Source organism: Coenobita brevimanus, chromosome 61, assembly GCF_032717465.1.
Source record: "Coenobita brevimanus isolate Jiangsu-jjx chromosome 61, ASM3271746v2, whole genome shotgun sequence".
Lineage (NCBI taxonomy): Eukaryota > Metazoa > Arthropoda > Malacostraca > Decapoda > Coenobitidae > Coenobita > Coenobita brevimanus.
The window spans coordinates 38,225,152-38,248,311 of NC_137014.1; the positions used below are offsets into that span (position 1 = coordinate 38,225,152).

Below are 23,160 nucleotides of genomic sequence, written 5' to 3' on the forward strand. Positions count from 1 at the left end.
TTGTCATCAGCGATAATTTGGATATCTGTGTGACATGAGAATGTAGTAACTTTGTTTGGCAGTAGTTATTCTACTACTGTTGTTGCACTGCTTGTAGTGCATACAGTATATACTGTACGTTTCAATACTGACAGATTTCTCAGACTTATTATTTCAAATTTTATAGTGATATATACAGTACATGTTTCTTCATATTCTCTTAAGCAGAACTTTCTGAACTTTGCTTTAAGAACAAATCCCCATATTCCATCTTGCCTCTTGGGGTTAGGGTGTTTCCCACATTGAAGAAGAAAGATTACGTGGTTACCAGATTAAAGCGTCTTACCCATCCTCAAGAGGATAAGTAGAATCACTTCTTCATCTGGACACTGTAGCCATGAGCTTTCACTGTTATTTTGTGTATCATTGTATTGGACTTGTATACCAGCACATGTATGCATTGTTCTACCGTTGTTCATAGATGACCAGAGCAATGGTTACTGTATATTGTCATGTGAAATATTTTCCATCGTTATATGAAGGGTTATACAGTATATACTGGTTATACTGTACTCTAGTTCTACACTGGAATAATTCTGGTATATCCATAGTACTTCTGCTTCAGCTGGGCCATTTTTATTGGTTTTGTATTATGCTTAGAACTTTTAAAATATCATGCATTTGTATATACTATATGTATAGTGATGTTTATTGTAACTGTACTGTATTACAAGAAACAATTACTGTATGATACTTACGGTGAAATTATTGCCGAGAAGTAGAAGTTGGCTGTCAGTTTTCGGATAACATTCCTGGTGCATCAACTTTGGATGGACCTCTGTATTGTATTAGTGCAGTTTTGTTGTGCAGATGCACTCACCTCCAAATACAGTACAGCTTATACTGTGCTGGGAATACCTACTGGGAACAAATGCTGCACTGATTATGTAATGCTGTGTAGCAGATTCAGTGAGGAATAGCTTACTTAATGCCATGTGATACAAGATTCACACTGAATAATGTATGGAAACTACTTTACTCCTGTCTGGCAAGTGGATTAGAGCAAAGGATGTGGAAGGCAGGGTCTCTGTAGTCCATTTGATTGTACCTGACAGGATTTGCTTTGCCATTTATCTGAAAACCTGCAGTTTAATGGGAGAATAAGATAATACCATATAAAACAGTACAGTTCTACATCTGTACATCATTTCCTTATTGGTTATTCGTAGCTAGCAAAATATTTTACCATCAGTTTCCTATACCAGCTCAGGATTTGATATATAGAGGTACCAGTTTTCTGTTGGGTGTGAGCAAACCAGCTATAGGCCTGTTAGTGGCATTGTGGTAGCATCATGTCTTCTCATAAGGGGGAGCTGCTGTGAAGTGGCTGTCTCTGCACTTGATATATCTGCACGCTTTCCTTTCCTCAACTGCAAGAATGCCATCACACTCACTACACATGCTGCTTCAACTCTTTGACTGGATGGGATTTCCTATACTGTAGTTGCATAAAGTAACCGGCACTAAACAGAATGAAATATAGTAATGATAAGACCAGCTAAAAGTCAAACACATTGCATTGTATTACTGTATAGTACTGGCTCTGATCATGTCCACTGTACTGAAGCTTTCAGAATTTGTTTGAAGCTGATAATGTTTGTAAATGAGCAAGCCTTGTGTTGTGAGCTAGCTTTGTGTAAGCAGTTCAGACATCTGAGAAGACTGCTCTTCACCAGTATCATGGCATGTGCAGTATGTGCCATACACTCATGTAAATAGTTCCTCCTTATACCTACTCAGCTGCAAGCATCAGTGTTTGAAACAGACGCTGGATGCATTCAAGATGACAGATTGATTTTCTGGCAAAGACCATAGGTGTTTGAATATTAGTGCTTGTACGGTACCTGAGTATGCATAGAGAGAAACCTTTGGTCTTGTGTAAACATTGGGAACAGTATATATATATATCTCATAGTTATTTAATGAATTGTATTGCACAAGTTTCTAGGTGTAACTCATCAAATTCATTTAAAGGTCAGTACAGTTTTATGGGTTTAATTTAATGCTTTAATTTGACGTTCCTGGGCTGTTATTTTATGTGCAGTATTGGTTCTAGATCCATGCATAATATAACCAAAACCTGATAATTTTCCAGAATTCCTTTATATTTTGTTGTTTTTATATCTGAGGTGCCCTTTTAGATAGTTATTTCTAGAATGGGTCTAGGCATAGTAATTACCAGTATTAGTTTACAGTGTTGTGGTAATTATGTTTGTCACATACATTGTCCTTTTCATAATTATGTTTGTCACATACATTGTCCTTTTCATGTTTACAAACAACGTGGTGTTGATATTTTCAGTTATTAGAATTTAGTCGAAGGTTTTCATAGAAAATCACTTTATTCCCATACTGACCTATAGCTGAGATACCATAGGTTACAGGCTCTGGGCAAAGGAGATATGTTTAGTGAAATAATTATTCCCTGTACCTACATTTTAAAGTTGTATACTGTACTGTATTAGAGAAGATAAAACAGTCTCAGCATGACTTGAAAAAGATCATCAGACCAAAAATTTTTGTATCTTTCCAAGTAAACAACTTTGAACAATCTGTGGCATGGAAACTGTCATTGTAACTTTAGTGTAAGGAATGGTGTGGTATATGATCATGACAGTATTATTGCACTACAACTTGTAACTGTCTCTTTCCAGACCATGGCTGCAAATGGCTCTGGGCAGGACATTGACGAGTCGCTGTACTCACGGCAGCTGTACGTGCTGGGCCACGATGCTATGCGGAGGATGGCCACCTCCGATGTCCTCATCTCTGGCCTTGGTGGTCTGGGTGTTGAGGTGGGTGACCTTCATAGTTTTTCTACTTCATTCATTTTAACTGGGTGGAGATTTTTGTCTTTTTGCAGCTAATTGCCTCTGTACAGTCTTAATGACAAAATGAGTTTTTTGAGAGGAGCATGTTGAGTTACATGGAGAGACAGACAGACAGATGAGGAAGTAAAGAAATATTACAACACTATATTGTTTTTGGATGTGATTGAAAGTGTTAGAGAAATACTTGGAGATGCTTTAGCCGTATAGCAAGGATGGAGAAAGAGAAACTGACTAGAAGAATATGTGAGTGAGGTGGAAGGGGAGAACAAGTATGAGATGGAGGGATGGAGTGGAGAGAGGTATGAGATTGAGGGTTTGTGAGTTGGAGGGAGGGCAACCAAATGGCAGAGGACAGGGCAACTAGGAGGCAGTTTGTTTGTGGCTGCCTCTGACAGGATCAAGGTTTCTGGCTATAGATAGTGAGATTGATAAATTTGGAGAGTGTTCTCCCCTGTACAGTCACACCTTGTTATGCAATGGGATTATGTCAAGTGAAAACAAATACTGAGGCCAATTTAGTAGGGGTTCAGTGGGGACTGGGAGGAGGGTGGGAGGCAAGGCCACTTAACGTAAAATCTCAGAAAAATTGTGCCATGCACCTGAATTTTTTCCCTAGGATGATTTGAGTTGTCACTGGTGGTGGTTTGATGTGCATGGCTCAAACATGCAACTGTCGGCTTGCATGGGTGGCATGTCTACACAGGACATATTATTAAAAAATAATACTGTACCGTAATAATAATTGGGAGGCACAACTTGACTACATTGTTTCCTGTGTGTTAAAAATGTTGGGTTGCATGTATCCCATTCCTTTAATTTCGTGCTAATAATAATAGTCTTGATAACGATTCTCTCATACCTTGGACAGATTGCAAAGAATGTGATCCTGGGAGGTGTGAAGTCTGTTACCTTACATGACACAAAAGCAGCAGAAATGAGCGATCTCAGCACACAGTACTTTCTAAGTGAGAGTGATATTGGTACCAACCGAGCGAGTGCCTGCCACCAACGCCTTGCAGAGCTCAACACATATGTACCTGTAGCTTCCGCTACTGCACCTCTTACACATGACTTCCTTAAGGCCTTCAGTGTAGTAGTCCTCACAGGTGAGTGTTGAATTTATTGGCCTGTACATGACATTGCTGTGGTGTGTAATTATATTGAATATCCATACTTTTTTATTTATTTATTTATTTTTTTATTTTTTTAAGTTCATCGTCATCATCCACATTCATCATTTTCATCATCATCATCATCACCATCATCATCATCATCATCATCATCATCATCATCCATGTCTCTTCTTATCCTAGGATGGGATGAGAGAGAGAAAGAGACTAAAGCCTGCCCAGTTGTGATGAGCCACACTCCAGTTCACTCACCATTCTAGTCCTGGAATTCCTTTTTCACCTCACAGTCATAAACATCCACATTTAGGTGCATTGTACCACCTATCAGGTGGAGTTAAGCAGACAGCTGTTTTCACTGGGAAAGAAACAGGGCTGCCAAACCTGTCTTATACTCCTCCATACAAAATTCTTCCATCCAGCTCTATCTGCTGTCAATATCATAGCCTCATCACTTTGCCAAAATTGCTGTCACACACCATCATTTGACCATATCTATCCACTTTCTTCTTGGCTTACAACTATCTTCACTCGGCCTTCACATCACTTACAGGTACTTGCCTGTAAAATATACCATAAGTCTTTGTTATGTTGAGGATATTTTCCAAAATAGCAGCTTTCTCCGTACAACTGATACTGTCGAGGGAAACTAGCGTATCAGCTTCATAAAACAGCTTCATTATTAATATGCAATTTGTATTAAAGTTGCAGTGTTTTATAATGTTGATTTGCCAGTTTCTCCTGATTTAGAGTATCAGTTGTATGGAAGTTGATATTTTGGAAAACATCCCTGACATAACAAGGACTTAGTAATAAAAATATGAAAGTAAGTTTGGTAATACAGTATAGCTTTCTTTTTATTTATTTTTTTTTATTTTTTTTATTTTTTATTATTTTTTTTTTTTAGACAGTTTTGTATAGCATGTCATTCTCCATGACGTAAGGTAATTGCTATAAGAATTGCTTTTTATAATGAAAACTTCAGCTAGGTGAATATGGTTTATACTCCTACATGTATTTAGAGGTCAGTGGTTTGTTTTAAGCCCTATAAGATAGTTACACATACCGCAGAAGTATATTGTTTACCGCTGAATCTATGTGTAATAGCAACATAAGATGATTTTCTTTTGAGTTAATGACCTGGCTAAGGTGATATTCTCCCCCCCCCCCCCATTCCCCTAGACACATTTTATTGTTTTTCTGAGAGGTTTTCATAAAAAGTAAATGAAAAACAATAAATTTACTGACTTACTGAGAGAATATAAAGTCTTATGTTTTAACTCCATTTTCCTACCATTCAGACTCAACATTAGAAGAGCAGTTAGAAGTGTCATCATTCTGCCATGCCAACAACGTGGCCCTCATTGTGGCCTCGACAAAGGGGCTATTTGGTCAGATATTCTGTGACTTTGGGGAAGAGTTTGAGGTTGTGGATGCCAACGGGGAGAACCCAGTCACTGCCATGGTTGCTGGCATCACAAAGGAGGTATGGAGAGTACATTGTCTCAGCTTACTGGTTCTTTCACAGTAAGGACATAGTGTATTTTGCATTTTTATTTTTGGTACCACCAGACGATATTCGCTTAATGTTTATACCACCTCCTTTAGTGAAGGAGTAAATGAAAGCTATATTTGATCACTGTTCAAAAAAGTCTCTCGTAACATGTTAGTGTATTAACAAGTACCAAAGTACAGTACTACATGTGTGAGCTTCAGAGCTCTTCACTTAATGACCTTGACGTGAAGTGTTGTTGCTTCACTGAAGTCTGTTTTTTTTTTTTTTTTTTTTTTTATTTTTTTTTTTTTTTCCAAAACGTTATTTGTGAGAGATGAAGAGACCAGGCCACTCCTACATCCTCTCCCACATCTGAAATATGATGTTATACATTGGGAATACTTTGAGGTACTTGATATCAATATAATTTTGGATTTTATCTTACTGATTACATTGAACTGGCAGGAAAACAGTGTTGTGACTTGTTTGGATGAGTCTCGGCATGGATTGGAGGATGGTGATTATGTCACATTTACGGAGGTCCAGGGCATGACTGAACTTAATGGATGCAAGCCTGTCAAAATTAAGGTAAGGAAACCTGTAGATGAGTTGGGGAAAGAAAATACACATTTGAATGTTTGCCATGAAACATTACTGTAGGTGGGGCATTGGAAAAGGATGCCTTTATTAAGTAGTTTATGTGCTTTTATCTGATGGTTAAGTAAGGTTTTGTGTTAATAGTTTCATTAAATTGTAATTAATAATAGGAACAGCCTGTTCTGTAACAAAGCCGGTATCCTCTGTAAGATGTCAAGGCTTGAGGCTAGCTTGCTATAGTCATGTTGTTGGTGTTTATCAGTCTCAGTCTGTTTTGCAAAGCATACCCATAAACTGCAGGCAAGCATTTGACTCTCCAGGGCAGTCCTGTGCTTTGAGCTGATGTTCCCTTGTGGTTGACTGCACCTCTTGGCATAGGGAAACTTGTGGAAGTTTGGTTCCTGGCTGATTGCCACATTTACAGCACTCTACCTAGTTAGAAGGGGCACCATAGTGGGCTATATGCCACCCCATTATTTGGTGATATGGTCACCACCCAGTGTAGTAATGGTTTCCTGTGTTACGGGACACCATTAGGCTTGTCACTCGGTGTAGAGCCACCTGAAGTGGAAAGAAGTGTAATACAAAATGACAGGAGGAAAGGAAGAAATAGGAGGAGAAGGCAAAGAGATAGAATGATAAAAGGTGAAGGAAGAAGCAGGCAGCACTACAGCAAGTGAGTGAATAATGTAAAGTGTATTCTCAGGCTGATGGGATTAGGAACAGTTTGTGATAAAGGATGAAGGAAGAAGTAGGCAGCACAACAACAAAGGAGTGGATAATGTAAAGCTATATTCTCAGGCTGAAGGGATGATATGTGGCTATTATATTCAGTTTAGATCCCCCCCCCCCCCATCTCCGGGCAAAGGCTTCAGGGCCTATATCTCGGGGGCAGTAGCCTATCCCAAGGCCCAGTAGTCCTTCTACACCTCCACATGTCACCACTTTGGCGCTAACACCCACCGTCCATATTGAATATATGCTAGGGCTGTCTCATACAGGACTGGTGTATTGGTATTAGCGTGGGTACTTTTATGACATGTCGGTGGGTCATCTGGTAGATCAGGAAAGTCTGCTTTTATGAGATTCAAATTCTTAAACTGTTCCCTGCACCAGCCGGGATTCGAACGTGGGTCCATCAGGACTGCAGGCCGCCTCTCAGCCGATTCAGGTTAATACAATCATCATAATCACACAGCAGATTAGGGTAGTCTGATGAGTGAATGGAGATGGAAAGGATGTATAGTAGATATTATGAAATATAATTAACCAGTTCTTGAGGAAAATTAGAGGACATTAAATTTACAGAGAAAAACATTTTCAACCCTTATAGCGAGTTATACTATACCTATTTCATTAGTATTTTAATTGCATTTTGTAGATTGTAGATGTTGATGCCAATTTCTGATACAGCTTTGCATAAATTGGGAGCACTTGGACTCATTAGTAATAGTGTTTTTTTCCAAGTGACTCAACACTGACTTGTCTCGTTTGTATAGTTTCGTTTATAAAGGCTTCAACATTCATGTGTTGGCCTTGGTCACCTAATGGTGCCCCACCACGCTGATCAATCTCTGGCAGTCTCCCTATTCAGTCCTTTATCCCTGAGTCATAGCGCAAATTCTTTCATGTAGAATGGGAAACCATTTCTTGATTGGGTGTTACCCGTATAGCTAATACATGGATGCCTGGTGCTTTAGATGGTTCAAGCACTCCACCTGGATGTAGCCATTACAAGTTTAAGTATGAGGAAAGGTTGGGATTACTTGCTTACTTAAAGCTGCTCAAGGGCCAGTAGCTGGTTACCCTTGCCTTGAATGCCTGGAGTAAGTAGTCTAGATCTTGGCACCTGTGGTCCTGATGGAGCAATAAAGGACTGGCTGATAGATTGAAGAATAGACTGCAAACAGTGTTTCTCTCTGTATTTAAAAGGACAGCCTTTGAACAAAGTAGGCATGTGTATGACAAAGGTTCATGGTCAGAATAGCTAGCTGTTACTACGGAATTAATACATGTAACAGCCAACAGCCTGTCTTATATCATCCCTCGTGAGACTGAGGGAGGTTCAAGGCTAGGATATAGTTTTGACATTTAAGGCGTGAGTGACCAGTTGTTCTTCCATGAATGGCATCATATGGGCATAACACACCAAGCACCCTTTGAATGGAAACCATTATAGGCCACATCTAGTTGGAGTGCCTTAACCCACTGTGCCACCTGGTATCTATTTGGTTACATGGTCACCACCTAACTTAGAAGTAGGATTCTGGGTTAAAGGAAACCATTTGGTTTGTCACTCAGTTTAGAGTTACCTGAAGGAAGCACTATATCAAGTGTGTGGATGTTAGGCAAGTACCACCACCTGTCACGAAATGGCCATTGTGCCAAGGTTTGGAAATGTACAGCATATGATTTATGCACTTTGACTTGGAACTAATTGTAGATTATCAGCAGGATAATTTAGAGGATATTATTATACTTTATGCTCATATATCCTGACTATAAAATTAATCCTGTGCTCTTCTGTCAGATGGATCTTATGATGCAGGCAGCAGTAACATAATTTCCACAAGACCTGAAGTCTTTACAGTTGTTCATTAACTTAACCTTACTTCCACAGGTGTTGGGCCCATTCACCTTCAGCATCGGTGACACCAGCCAGTACTCAGACTACATTCGTGGGGGCATTGTCACGCAAGTTAAAGTGCCAAAGCTCCTTAACTTTAAATCACTAGAAGAGTCCATGAAAACCCCAGAATTTGTTATGACAGATTTTGCAAAGTTTGATAGACCTGGTGTGCTCCATTTGGCCTTCCAGACACTTCACTCGTATGTCAAGGATCATGGGTCAGCACCAAAGCCCTGGAGTGAAACAGATGCCGAAAGTTTCTTGGCTTTCTTTAAGGAAGTGAATGCTGCCAGCCCTGCCAAAGTGGATGAGTTTGATGAGGGATTAGTGAAACAGTTTGCCAAGATTGCTGCTGGCAGTGTGGTGGCCATGGATGCTGTCATTGGTGGTATTGTAGCCCAGGAAGTTATGAAGGCTTGTTCAGGCAAGTTCTCTCCCATCAAGCAGTGGCTGTACTTTGATGCCCTCGAGTGCCTTCCACAAGATACATCCTCACTAACTGAGGAGTTGTGTGCTCCTGTTGGTGACCGTTGTGACACTCAGGTTGCTGTGTTCGGCCAGGAGTTCCAGAAGAAGCTGGGTGGTCAGAAGTATTTCATAGTGGGGGCTGGTGCCATTGGGTGTGAACTTCTGAAGAACTTTGCCATGCTGGGTCTTGGTGCTGGTGAAGGAGGCCAGCTGGTGGTAACTGATATGGATTTGATTGAAAAGAGTAATTTGAATCGGCAGTTCCTTTTCCGTCCATGGGATGTCCAGAAACCAAAGTCTGACACAGCTGCTGCAGCAGTGAAGAAAATGAACCCTAAAGTCAATATCATTGCTCACCAGAACAGAGTTGGCCCAGAGACAGAGCGAGTTTATGATGACTCCTTCTTCGAACCCCTTGATGGCGTAGCCAATGCTTTGGATAATGTAGAGGCACGGTTATATATGGATCGCCGTTGTGTATATTACCGTAAGCCGTTGCTCGAGTCTGGCACACTGGGCACCAAGGGTAATGTGCAGGTGGTGGTGCCGCATCTTACAGAATCTTATGGTTCATCCCAAGATCCTCCTGAGAAGTCCATCCCCATCTGCACCTTAAAGAATTTCCCCAATGCCATAGAACACACACTTCAGTGGGCTCGGGAATTGTTTGAGGGTGAATTTCGGCAGGCAGCTGAGAATGCTGCCCAGTATCTTAGTGATCCAAAGTTCATGGAGCGTGCCCTCAAATTGCCTGGTTCTCAACCTGTGGAGACCTTAGACAGTGTTAAGCGTGCCCTTGTTGATGACCGACCACAGACATTCAATGAGTGCATCCTGTGGGCTCGTAAACACTTTGGCGAACAATATTATAATCAGATAGTACAACTACTCCATAACTTCCCAAAAGATCAAACTACCTCTAGTGGAGAACCTTTCTGGTCAGGTCCAAAAAGATGTCCTCATCCAGTTATATTTGACCATACTAATGAATTGCACTTAGACTATATTGTTGCAGCAGCCAACCTTAAGGCTGAGGTATATGGCATTGAGCAAGTGCGTGACCGTCAGTACATTGCTGATGAAGTTAGTAAAATACAGCTTCCTGAGTTTGTGCCTCGATCTGGAGTGAAGATTGCAGTAACAGATGCAGAAGCTGTAGCACAGAGCAACCAGGTAGATTCTGAGCGCATCTCAACACTACAGTCAGCCATCCCCCCAGCTTCAAGTTTTGGCAGCTTGAAGCTGACCCCACTAGATTTTGAGAAGGATGATGATAGCAATTTCCATATGGACTTCATTGTAGCTGCCTCAAATTTGAGAGCCGAAAATTATGACATCACACCTGCAGATCGGCACAAGAGCAAATTGATTGCTGGCAAAATCATCCCAGCCATTGCCACTACCACAGCTCTTGTATCTGGCCTGGTGAGCTTGGAATTGCTCAAACTTGTTCAGGGACACAGCAAACTGGAGTACTTCAAGAATGGCTTTGTCAACCTGGCATTGCCATTCTTTGGTTTCTCTGAACCCATCAAGGCACCAACCAACAAGGTGGGATGTATATCAGGTTTTGCGTTTCTTTAGATATTTGTGAGTGGGTGGATGAGGGAGGCTGGTGATGAATGATCAATGATGGAGTATTTCAAACTGGATGTATGCAGACAGTAGTGAAAATGATTTTTGGAAGTTGTTTCAGGGTTTTGTTAATGTCTGGGTGTTGTGGTGTGGAAGTAAATTTAGATCTTAGTAAAGTTACCAGTATTTTGCTAATGAAAAGATTTAAATGCTTGTGAATGGAGAGACCAGTATTGGTGAGTGTTACTTCAGTTAGTTTAAGAGTAATGTAAAGTTTAAAGGAAGCATGTAGTTGATTAGTTTAAGCAAGAAGCTGGTGAGTGCTATGCGGGTAGAGATGTGGAACAGAACTGAAGATGGAGGCTGCAAGAGGTTTGCATGGGGGTGTGTTTGTCCCCACATTATCATAAGAGTGTGAAACTGGTATGGCATGAATGTGAATAGTCAAAAGTGAGAGCAGTGGAAATTAAGTCTTTATGAGTATGCATGGGTTCTGTAGAGTACATAGGGTGAGAAACATAGTGACTCATGAAAATTTGGGGTAAGTAAATATGTGGAAAACAGGATAGAAGAGAGTGTGCTTAGATGGTTTGATCATAGAGAAAGAGTGGATGTAGATAAGTTGGTAAAACATTGTTTATTTGAATTGGTGATGGAGGGAGGAGACATATTAGGCTGGGGTAAATGTTTGTATGTGAAAGGAAGTTACACATATTGATGCATCTAAGGAATTGACAAGGAATTCAATTGGGGTTATTGAGTATGTGTACATATGTTCATGAAAAAGGTTTAGCACACTTCTGACTTGTTTTTAATGCTTGCATGTTTCAAACAGATTTTTGTAGACATTCATGGTTGTTGGCAGTAGCCTAGGTGTGGGAGCTCACCATCCACTCACTAGTTGTAGTGCTGCTTTTGGGTGGCTGCCCTTTCGTCTTATCCTTCCATCTTTCCTTTTTTCCTTCTCTGTCCTTCTTTCCTTCGTTCTTTCCTCTTCCTTCCTTCTACGGGTGACTCTACACTGAGTGACAAGCCAAATGGTTTCCTGTACACCAGGAAACCATTTACTATGCTGGGTGGTAACCATATAACCAAATTATGGTGCCTGGTGGTTTACTGGGTAATTGAGGTACTCCATTTGGATTGAGCCGGTGCAGGTTTATATCCAAGGGATGGTTGAGGTTTATTGCTCACATAATGCTACTCAGGGATGAGTGAGGCTGGTTACTCTCATCTTAAATGTCAAGACCAACTTGCCTAGCCCCAGGCTCCTACGCTTTTTATGGGGCAACATTAGATTGGATGATGGATGAATGAATGAATGATTGTGGCCTATTTCAGTGGACACCTTGTTGATAAATCTCTTACATTTATGCTTTCTCATTTTGTTTATGATTCCTACCTGGACCCATCTTTTTGGTGGGAGTAATGATCATGATGATTAAGTGATATCCTATTGACTATTTATGTTTTTTTTGTAATGTGATGGGAAGAGTGATAAAGTTAATTGTAAAGAAGTTCAGTTCATTACATTTATTGTTGATCATGGTTATACTGTAGTCAAGTAATGTATCATTACTCAAACGTTATAATGCCATCAGATAGTAATGTTTGTGTTATTGTTAAGTGCATTGAATCTAAGTTCTTTCACCACTTGGTTAAAAGCTTTTGTGCCAGTAAAAGATAATGTATTTTGTGTTTTTAGTAAAAGCATAGAATCTAAAACTATCTCCCCACCCCTCAGTACTATGACAATGAATGGACGCTGTGGGACCGGTTTGAGGTTGATGGCGAGATGACGCTGGAAGAGTTCATTCGGTTCTTCCAGGAGCGCCATCAGCTGGAGATTACTATGCTGAGCCAGGGGGTTTCCATGTTGTACTCCTTTTTCATGCCTCCTGCTAAGCGAAATGAGAGAATGGTCCTCCCGTAAGTTTTCTTACGCACACACACGCGCACACACACATACACACACTCTCTTGATGAGTAGAGTATGGTTTGCATTTAAATTGTCTTGATGAAAAGGACAAACACATGGATGCAATTGTTACAGTACTCTGCATGCCTTGAACACAAGCCACAGTAAAACTCCTATAATCTGAATGACAGAGGACCAAAGGTCTTTCAAACTGCATGTATTGTTCTTTTCGCACTATTGGGAGGGACCTCAGAAAACATTAGAAATACAGTACATCCATACCCCTTTATCCGGAGGATCGATAACCGGCGCATTGCTAGGCCAAACACAAGAAATCAGGGAATATTCCAACAATCCAAACAATTTGAATGTCCATCACCTCGCTAGTCCAACACCTCACCTTAGGTTTGAAAACGAGGCCCTCCCGATCCTCCCTCCATCCCCCACCACAGTCAGCACTGCCAGGCATGTCTCCCTCCCTCCCCCCACCACAGTCAGCACTGCCAGGCATGTCTCCCTCCCTCCCCCCACCACACGCAGCATTGCCAGGCATGTCTCCCTCCCTCCCCCCACCACACGCAGCACTGCCAGGCATGTCTCCCTCCCTTCCACCACCCCTTATTGTCTCCCTCTCCATCCCCCCCACCCTCACCCACCCCCGCTTATCTCCCATGTGTTTGTGTGTGTGTGAGTGAGTGATTGAGAATGGTAAGTGAGTGAGTATGGTGAGTGGGTGAGTTAGTAAAACTGGTGAGTGAGTGAATGAGACTAGGGGGGAAGGTAGTGGGGCTGTTTGGCTTTCATGCCTCCTTCCCTGTGCCCCCACTTTCCCCCACCCCTTCTTGTTTCCCCATCACCCTTGCTAGGTGCACTGCCAGCAGCCTGCCTGGCTGTTTAGGTGCACTGAAGTGGTGTTGAACACCATACATCCCACCACCCCACCCTCCTGCATGTGATGTTTTATGTGCTATTTTTTTTATTATAATATTGTTATGAGGATAATAACATTACCTATGGTGTTTCTGTGTCAGTCTCTACTGATTAAGGTATGTGAAAATATGGGTTTGGGTCTGGAAGGTATCTCTGGCTTTTATTCTGTATCTTATGGGGAAAATTGCTTCGATATCCGTCATACGCGCTGACTGAACACTCCTACTGGTACACAACACTGCTAGATATGGATATCAGGGTATGGGTGTATGTAGAGAATCATTAAATAAACACTTAAAATGATATGGGATTATTGGTTTACTCACTGGATGTGCATAGAAGTGTAGCTGAATCATTGCAGGCAGGTACATTCAAGTCCAAGCCAGATAAATCCACAGATAAAGCCGCCTCGAAAAATTTGGAGTATTGGGATAATCTGATTATTGGTGGTCGGATTAAAGGATTTTTACTGATATTTTATTGGTGATTTTATATATACATTACTTGAGTGCTGCCATCTTCAAGTTCATCTCTGTATCTTGTTTATATACCATTTTGCTGACAGCAAATAAAGTGTTATCACGTGTTGTTTACCCAGTCCATGTCACAGGCCCCTGCAGTGCGTCTTGGACACATCAGCTGTGGATGCACCTTAAACTTTTGAGACAACCAAGAAGTAACTTGAACAAGAAGCTATTCAAGGTCTTTCCTGGTAGAGAAATCAGGAAAATTATGTGATGAGTAGCTTAGCTCCAGACCTATGCTAATGGGGGGAGGGGGGGTGATGAATAGAAATCTCTACATAAACACTCAAAATTGCACCATAATGCACAGTTTTCTTGGGGGGCATGCCCCTGGATCCTCAAAGAGGATACTTTGTGCCTCCAACGTCTATTACCATGGCAGTGGCACACACATGTACAATTGTGCTGTGTGAGCAGTGTGGTACTGTATTGCCTTTTCATTTCCACCAACCCCTGTGGGATTTGATTCTGGGAGACAGAACTATTTTTACTCTCTTAGGACATTGTTTCTTTCAATCTTGCTGCAAAATTTGGCTGGAGTACCCAGCATCCTTTCACATGATTCATTTAGCCATAAGTGCTTTTCAGTCGACCCCAGCTGCGAGCCTCTGCTTTGAATCAGGCGTTCCCCCCCCTCCCCCTCCACTCGTTGTTCTCTCCTTACAGTTAAGTCTTATGCACATCTGCGTCAGTGTCCTTCCTACAAATTGCTCCGCCCTCCTCCCTCTCTCCGTCATTCTTTTCAGTCTGCCTTTCATCTCCTCTTTCCTTTCTTCCTCCATGTCCCTGCTCTTCTTCAGTCTGTTAGTTTCATCTTTCCATCCATTCTTCCTTTTCATCCTATTACTTTCCCCCCATGGCTTTTGCCTCCTTCAGTGGTCAGTTCATCTTTTCTCCCTTGTTCTCACTCTCTTCTTTCTCCTTTCACACTCTGCTCCCTTTTTCTTGAACACGTCTTCTAGCTCTTCTGCGACTCCTACCTTTACCAATGGTTCCAATTCCCTTTGTGATGTTGGTTTTGCTGTTGTCCCCCCTGAATCTTCTTTTTCCAGTTCCCGTCCGTCTGTTGTAGGTGATCTCACAGCAGAACTTTGTGCTATTCTTTTTGCTCTGAAGTCTGCTTCGTTCCACTTCTTCCTCTTTTGCTGGCTTCTCTGATTCTCAGAGAGCACTTCTTTCTCTATGGGCCTCTTCCTCTTTTCGTCCCCTTGTCACCCAAATTCAAGAGTGACACTTCGTTTTCCTGTGCACAGGAAGTCAGTTCAATTTTGCTGGGTCCCTAGTCATGTTGGAATTGCTGGTAATGAATGTGCCAACTCGCTGGCTTGTTCTACTGATCGGTCTCTCACTTCTCCTTGACCCATTCGTGCTCTTGATTGTTTTCCTATTCTTTCTCACCTCTTCCGTGACCAATGGCAAACTTCCTGGGGCTCTTAGATCACCAGTAAACTTCATCTCGTTAAACCTGTTCTTCCATGGTCTATTTCCACTCAGTCCAATCATCGATGGGAGACTGTCCTTGCTCGCCTATGCTTGGGTCTCATCCGCCTCACTCACGGTCACTTAATGAGTGGTGACCTTCTGCCACTTTGGTCACGTTGTAACTGCCCCCTGACTATCCAACACTTTTTTTTCTACTGCCCGTTCACACTCCACATTCATCGCTCTGCTTTTTCCTTCCTCTCAGTATTACCCCACCCCTCATTGCTTACTGATTTCCTAGGTAGCCCTCCTGTTTTCTGTTATATTATTACCCCACCCCTCGTTGCATACTGATTTCCTTGGTAACACTCCTACATTTTCTGTTTCTAATATTATTGCCCTTCTTTCCGCTCTGCATATTTTGCATCTAATTTAATTGTCCTTCCCTCTTTGCTACCTTAGTGCCACAGCCTTTCTTGGCTTGGTGCTAGCTCTTCTCACTACTCGTTCATTCATTCAAACTGCCATGGAGTTTGTTGAAACTATGAATTTGTATCGATACTTTTCATGCTTGTGCGGATGGATCTGTGTGTTGATCAACAAACTTTATTGTAAGAGAGAGTGGTGTTTAAGCCTTTTATTGATGCCTAACTTATAGGAAGTAATTGCCATCAGGGAGAGTTTGTATTTTTAGCACAAAATGAAGTAGAATGAGTGTTAAATTTTTTCAGAACAGTCACTCACTTAAGCTTAGGATATGGGCCAGTAAAATGCAGCTTCATTTGAAGTAGCTTTGAGGTAAGTTGAAATAGCTTTGAAACTTTCCCCCCCCCCCCTACCACCCCAAAGCAGCTTAACAATGAATCTGAAGAAACTTTTACTGAAAAAGTAGGTGTCAGTTTCATCCTAATAATGAAACAGTTTAATTTGAGGCTTGACTTTTCTTTTTCCTCTTTGTACAGGATGTCTGAGGTAGTGAAGAAAGTGAGCAAGAAAAAAATAGAGCCCCATGTGCGAGCCTTGGTGCTGGAGCTGTGTGCCAATGATGAAGAGGGTGAGGATGTGGAGGTGCCGTACGTCAAGTATAACCTCCCACAGTAACCTCAGGACCTACCACCCTGCCGAGTTGCCCAATCAAACCTCACCACTCTGACAGCTCATCGGAACTGTGTTTGTGCACCCATATCTTCATTATCCAGTGAAGGAGCCAACACCATATTAGCTATAATTTTCCCATTGCTTATTGAAGCATAGACTTCCATCATCTATCTAATATCTAGTGAAGAAGGCAGTGACATAGTGTATATTTATCTTGGGGGATGGGGGGAAATCTATGGGCTTGCAATATTTGCATAGAAACATGTATAAATTTTTGAGGAATAGTGCGTCATTAGAGGAAATTGATCAGATATAATAATAAGTGGAAATTGAATTTCGGTTTTAAATTACTCTAGAATTTGCATCATAGAATTTATTTGAATAAGTAGTATATAAATTGAATGAAATTGTCATTCTGCATTCTTTATAGGATTTGCAGTTTGACTGGAACTTAACAAAGGCATGCAATTTACATAAAAAGAAGGATTTTTGTTTTTATTGTAGATCTGAGAACTTCTTCACTGAGATATGAAATGTCATATATTTATATATTTGTGGCCATCACTGATTGTCCCCCACTGTAAAGTAAAGAACTAATTAAATCTTGTACATAGTTGATGGATGGAACCAGAATGGGACCAGGTAATCATTGTACAGAACTGTTCAGCACCAAATACTGTAATTCACACGTCAATCTTTCAGTGTGAGATGAACCAGTGGGAGCAGCTAGTGAGGATATACCAAGAAACTTAACACAGGTGTTTGAATTCCTTGCCCAGTAAACACGCAAACCAGTGGAATAGTCTTTGTAGAAACTTTATTGCATTTACCACTTCAAGAAGGTACTGACTTTTTAAGTTGCCATTTACTAAAGAAAACAAATGCCTGTGTTAGGTAGAGCAAATGGCCTGTCGATAGGGCCATAGGTAGTGGGTGCGAGTGGCCCAGAATGGTTGTCATCACGTTCAGTTGCATGCATTAAGGGCTTGGCGAGAATTGTTACTTTTTTAAGGTAATTGGTAGTAGTTCTTTATAAACTTTTGTACAAGACGTTATTACCTTCCAGAGAACTTGTAAACATTTTCCTCAGCCAGAAAGATTGATGAACTGGACTAGACATTACTTAATTTGCCAATTCAAAAGCGAATGATGCTTAAGTTTTGTAAAAGCTCATCTTTGCTTGACACCAGTGATGAAAATAGTAAACTGTGATTCCACACCAGCATTAGTTTGTTTACCAGAATGTACAGTACACTGTACATTGTTTACCTTTAACTGGCCTAAAATTACCATCTCTCCCTCTTGAATACTGCTGTTTAACAAGATTAATGCTGCAATATGAAGAACCATAGTATTGTTTTATTCAACCAGTTAGTCACATGAAATTAGCTGTATTCATTCATCATCCAATCCTACATTGCCCCATGAGGAGCGTAGGAGCCCGGAGCTAGGCAAGTTGGTCAAGACATTTAAGACGAGTGGCCCGCCTCACTCATCCGTGAATGGCATTACGTGAGCAATAAACCCCAGCCACTTCTTGGATATAAACCTTCACTGACTCAGTCCGATTCCACTAAACCACTAGGTGCCAAAATTTGGTTATATGGTTACCACCCAGCATAGTGAATGGTTTCATGGTGTACAGGAAACCATTTGGCTTGTCACTCAGTGTAGAGTCACCCACAGGCATAAGGAAGAGGAAAGAATGAAGGAAAGAAAGATAAGAAGGAGTGTAAAGTCACCCATAGGCAGAATGATGTGGAAAGAATGAAGGAAAGAAAGACAGAAAATGGAAGGAAAGAAGGATATAGGAGAAGGGCACAAATCTGGGCCAAGTTAAGTTAAAAGGAGTGCAGTATGTAAGTTTTGTAAGTGGAGTCTGGGTTACCAAATGGTAGTGAAAAAGTTGGTCTCTATTGCCAAGAGAGCTTCCCCCAACTACCAGTACATGCTTAATATGTCCATACCTCATCCACCCACAAATATTGTCTCATATGCATATAACACCATAATCACATAACAGTGCAGACAACACATCCTGCATACTGCAACAGGACTACCTCAACACACAGCGGACTTAGGTCAAGACTGACAGGCTGATGATCGCGCTAGCCAGATCCACCATCACATTCATCACCAGGAGTACACATGGACACAGGCACTCTCCTCACTTCACAGTTAACCCTTGCCAAGCTGCAGACCTTATATGAGAATAAAGGTCTGCATGGGCCAAACTGCAGGCTTCATAAGTAGTAACATTTACATTAGTTGTAAAACAGTTACCTAGGGAGAGTAAATTACATTGAAAAGAATCAGCCTGGTGAGGGTTAACAATGTACAGACAGACACGTATTCACTCTGCCAGTTGGTCACTGCTGTCTTTTTATATATATATAAAACGCCTACAATACTGCATTGGGGCACCATTTTCTTCATTGTCTTCGTTCCTTTGGTCTGCATGGCAACAAATATTCTTTAAAAAAAATTTCCCCACCGAACCTTTCACGTCCGTCTTAGAGACCACCTTTCCCGTGCCTTTCCCCAACATGAAGGTGTCCCCCAGGGCTGCATCCTTAGTGCTACCCTTTTTTCTGTAGCTATAAATGGCACTGTCTCTTCCCTACCCCATTCTGTTTCAGCCTGTCTGTATGCTGATTTTGCAATTTATAGGCAAGTCCAGTAGTTGAATTTGTTTAGTCAAGGTGCATTTTTGAAGATCAGAATAACTGGCTTAGCAACATGCAGAAAGAGTGAGCCCTGATACTCTCTCCTCTCACCGCTGATAACAGTAATGGGAGGGGGGTGGTAAGGATTCAGGAAGGAAGGATAACAGTGCATATCACTAAATATCAAATTAAATACCGGTAGTCAGCTGCTCAATCATTCACTGAAGACTGATCATGAACGTCTGACAGCCTAAGCTGTGGGTTACTACCACATAGATACTAACCTGAGCTGTGGATCACAGTTGACAGGGTCAAAGAAATAAAGGCAAGGGCTTCCAAGCTCAGCAACACCACTGCTCTCAAAATGACAAGGAGGATTAATAATTGGGGATCAGGGACCCATATGAACTCTAGCAATGTGGGAGTCATGATAACATAAAACTTGAAAACTGGCACACTAATATATTATTCCATATGATAATGAAGCACCTCTCAACAATGACTGATGCTCAGGCCCCACTAAATGAAAATGGTTACAGAGCAATGGTGAGAAAGACTGAATGACATGATGTGTCCCTCATATTATCTGACGGCTGAAGAAACTGATTCTCATGACAAACAGATTCTTCAATGTCTACAAACAAGTACTATGTCCATCAAACTCAATAACTAATATAATTGGCCACGACTAAGTATCTGTGACCCTTTTCATCCACAATGCAACCAACAATGTCCTCACTGTCTACAGAGGCGCCTTGGATGAAGGGTGAGATTACATCTCACAGGAACAAACAATTGTGGAACATGGACCGAGAAAATACAGAAATGTGAGGTACATGATATAAAATCCTCCATTTCTTGGTGGCAAAAAAGTAGATCAAGAGTGCATTCACTTTGCAACAGATGACATGAGTGAACAATCAAAGATCATGATCACTACTCCTTGTGAAGGCAACCAAATCCTTCCAAGAGCTGATAGGCATGTCACACTACCAGCCTCACACATCCCAGAATAAAGAAATGAAAATTGGGTAATCATTACTAGCAGACATTTTTGCAAAATCAAAAGGAAGGCTAGCACCCTGCAAGTAAACCTCTTTTTATCATAACTGAATCAGAGAACTTCATTGCTTTGACCCACAAGTGGAATGTACCCTGATATCAAGAATGACCTGTGGCCTACAGAAGGCCCTCATTCTGGCAGCAATGCCCACTGACATGCAGTATGGGGAACTTGCAGCCATTCTTAGAATTACAGAGGTGAGGGAGGCCTTGATAATGCACTCAACCCAAGACAAAATAAGAACAAACAAAATGGCTATTTAGGACAGCTTCATACAAACTATCAATGTGGAATACAGGGAAGGGGACAACTTTGCCCTTTTCAATACAATTATACAAAATGCAGACAAAAGAGACATCCCTACAGGCAACATAAAGAGAGACAACCCCAACTTCACACCAGAAATTAAAGGCCTCATCAGACAACGGGACACACTACGACACTCCCCAACACCTCATACACAAGACACTGTACAACAAATACAAGAACTCAACACTCAGATAAACAATAAAATATCAGAACAGCAAACACAACTGGAAAAATTACCTCCAGACATTTGACCACAAAACAAACATCAGCAAACTCTACAAAACACTAAACTGCATCACACTTTCCAGCAGTAATACTACACAATCACACGCTGCCATCACAACAACAGACACCATACCATAAAACAAACAACAAACAAACTCTCTCATCAATCACTTTTCACATGTCAGCCGTCTAAATCCCCGACCAACATATCATCCAACGTATGAGACAGTTCCCCACAGACCCAGACTACGCACCTTTCACTTACAACCAGACGAAGCACATCATCAGCAACCTTAAGCACTCATCTGCCTGTGGACCAGACAACATAAGCAACATTCACTTTAAACACCTTGGACCACAAGGCTTACAAGCACACACCAACATATCAAACTACAGCTACTCACACAACACAATACCCTACATCTGGAAGCATGGCATTATCATCACTATCCCTAAACCCAACAAAAACCCCACGTTACCTTCCTCACACCACCCCATCACTCTCCTCTGCACCCCTTCTAAAGTCACTGAATGACTGGTACCACAACTAGTTACACCTCACACACCCCTAGCCCCATCACAACATGGCTTTAGGCCTTCTTACAGATCTTACACAGACAGTTTGATGGCATGAATTCAGCTAGGCCACCACACAGAAGACTTCTAGTCCCACTAGACATTAGCAAAGCTTTTGATGCCATCCCCCACCACAACCACACAAACAAAATATTCAACACAAACATGCACAATAACACAAAAAGATGGCTGGAAAACTACTTATCAGGCAGATGTGCACATGTAACATTTCCCGGTCAGTCTTCGAACATCAGAAACTTCACAAATGGCGTCCCCAAGGATTTGTTTTGTCCCCTACACTTTAATCTACACATGCATGACATACCCACATCCCACACACCACAGGTACACATAGCTTCCTACGCAGATGACATAACAGTCACATGTACACACCTAAATGCAAACACAGCTGCACACATCCTCCAACCTAACCTCAGCACACTACACGAATGGTTCACCACAAACAGGCTCAAAATAGCCCCAGCCAAATCTACAGTGACCCTTCTCACAAACTGGACAGCAGAACATAGTCACACTCCACACCTCACCATAAACAACACTCCCCTACCACACACACACAAACAAACACACTCAAAATCCTTGGTGTAATATACAATACATCAATGTCATTTAAACAACAAATCACAAACATTAAAAATAAAATAACACGAGACTCAATGCCCTGAGGTCACTTGCCCACACAACATGGACACAACAAAGAAACCACCACCACGGTATACAAACAATATATATATACGTTCAGTGATGAATTATGCAAGCCCTGCTTGGGCTCCTAACCTCACTAAAACACACTACAACACTCTACAGACCAACAACTTAATTAGTGATGGGCAATATGGTTTTCACCACGAAAGATCCATCATTGATATACTCAATCTCCTGACTCATCCATCAATCAATTGACTAACATGGAGAAACTCATGCAGTAGTCCTTGATGTTTCTAAAGCTTTCAACAGAGTGCGGCACCGTTCCCTGCTATCCAAATTCCCTTGCTATGGACTAACATCTTTTGTTCCACTGCTTTCCTCATATCTCAGCAACAGAAAAATAAAAGTAGATGATGCATATTCCAATTTCCACTCAATTAATGCCAGCATGCCACAAGGATCAGTTCTGGCGCCAACCCAAGTTCTAGTTCATATTAATGATCTCTTAGCTGTCACCCACAATCCCATCCATTCATATGCAGATAACACTTCACAGTTCATTCACACTCAAACATCCATTTTCCCAACTCAGTGCACCCATCTCCATAAATCAAGACACCTAACCAATGAATGGAGACAAAATAACCTTGTTACATCTAATGGTAATAACACCAAAGACTGTATATGCAATTAACTAATAGACAGATATTGCCCGATTCATATATTACCTTCAATGCTACTAATATTCACATCTCCAAAAGTATTGAAATTCCTGGTGTTTCACTTAACCCTTTAACCGCGGGTGTCATTCCAGAATGACATTGAAAAAACTGGACCAAACTGCGGGTGTCATTCTGGAATGTTCGTGAATATTTTGAACACCGCGCGTTTTTCCTGTGCGCAAATTGTTTCACACAAGAGTAGCTGTCGAGTTCTTTCACGCCAGCCCTTCCACACCTCCCTCCTCCCACCCCCCGGGGGCCCCCCCCATCCCTGCCC

At 41.4% G+C, this 23,160-nt stretch overlaps 1 protein-coding gene across 3 annotated transcripts in view; it reads left to right on the forward strand.

Moving 5' to 3' along the window:
* Uba1 (ubiquitin-like activating enzyme 1) overlaps nucleotides 1–17,875 on the forward strand; it is a 73,939-nt gene extending 56,064 nt beyond the window's left edge. For all 3 annotated transcript variants that reach the window (XM_080275196.1, XM_080275197.1, XM_080275195.1), the window contains exons 2-8: nucleotides 2,694–2,834; nucleotides 3,739–3,976; nucleotides 5,299–5,483; nucleotides 5,958–6,080; nucleotides 8,710–10,737; nucleotides 12,506–12,690; nucleotides 16,518–17,875. In XM_080275196.1, the coding sequence (XP_080131322.1) occupies nucleotides 2,694–2,834; nucleotides 3,739–3,976; nucleotides 5,299–5,483; nucleotides 5,958–6,080; nucleotides 8,710–10,737; nucleotides 12,506–12,690; nucleotides 16,518–16,656 (3,039 nt within the window). In that variant the 3' untranslated portion in view covers nucleotides 16,657–17,875. The remainder of the gene's footprint in view (nucleotides 1–2,693; nucleotides 2,835–3,738; nucleotides 3,977–5,298; nucleotides 5,484–5,957; nucleotides 6,081–8,709; nucleotides 10,738–12,505; nucleotides 12,691–16,517) is intronic.
* The last annotated feature ends 5,285 nt before the right edge of the window (nucleotides 17,876–23,160 follow it).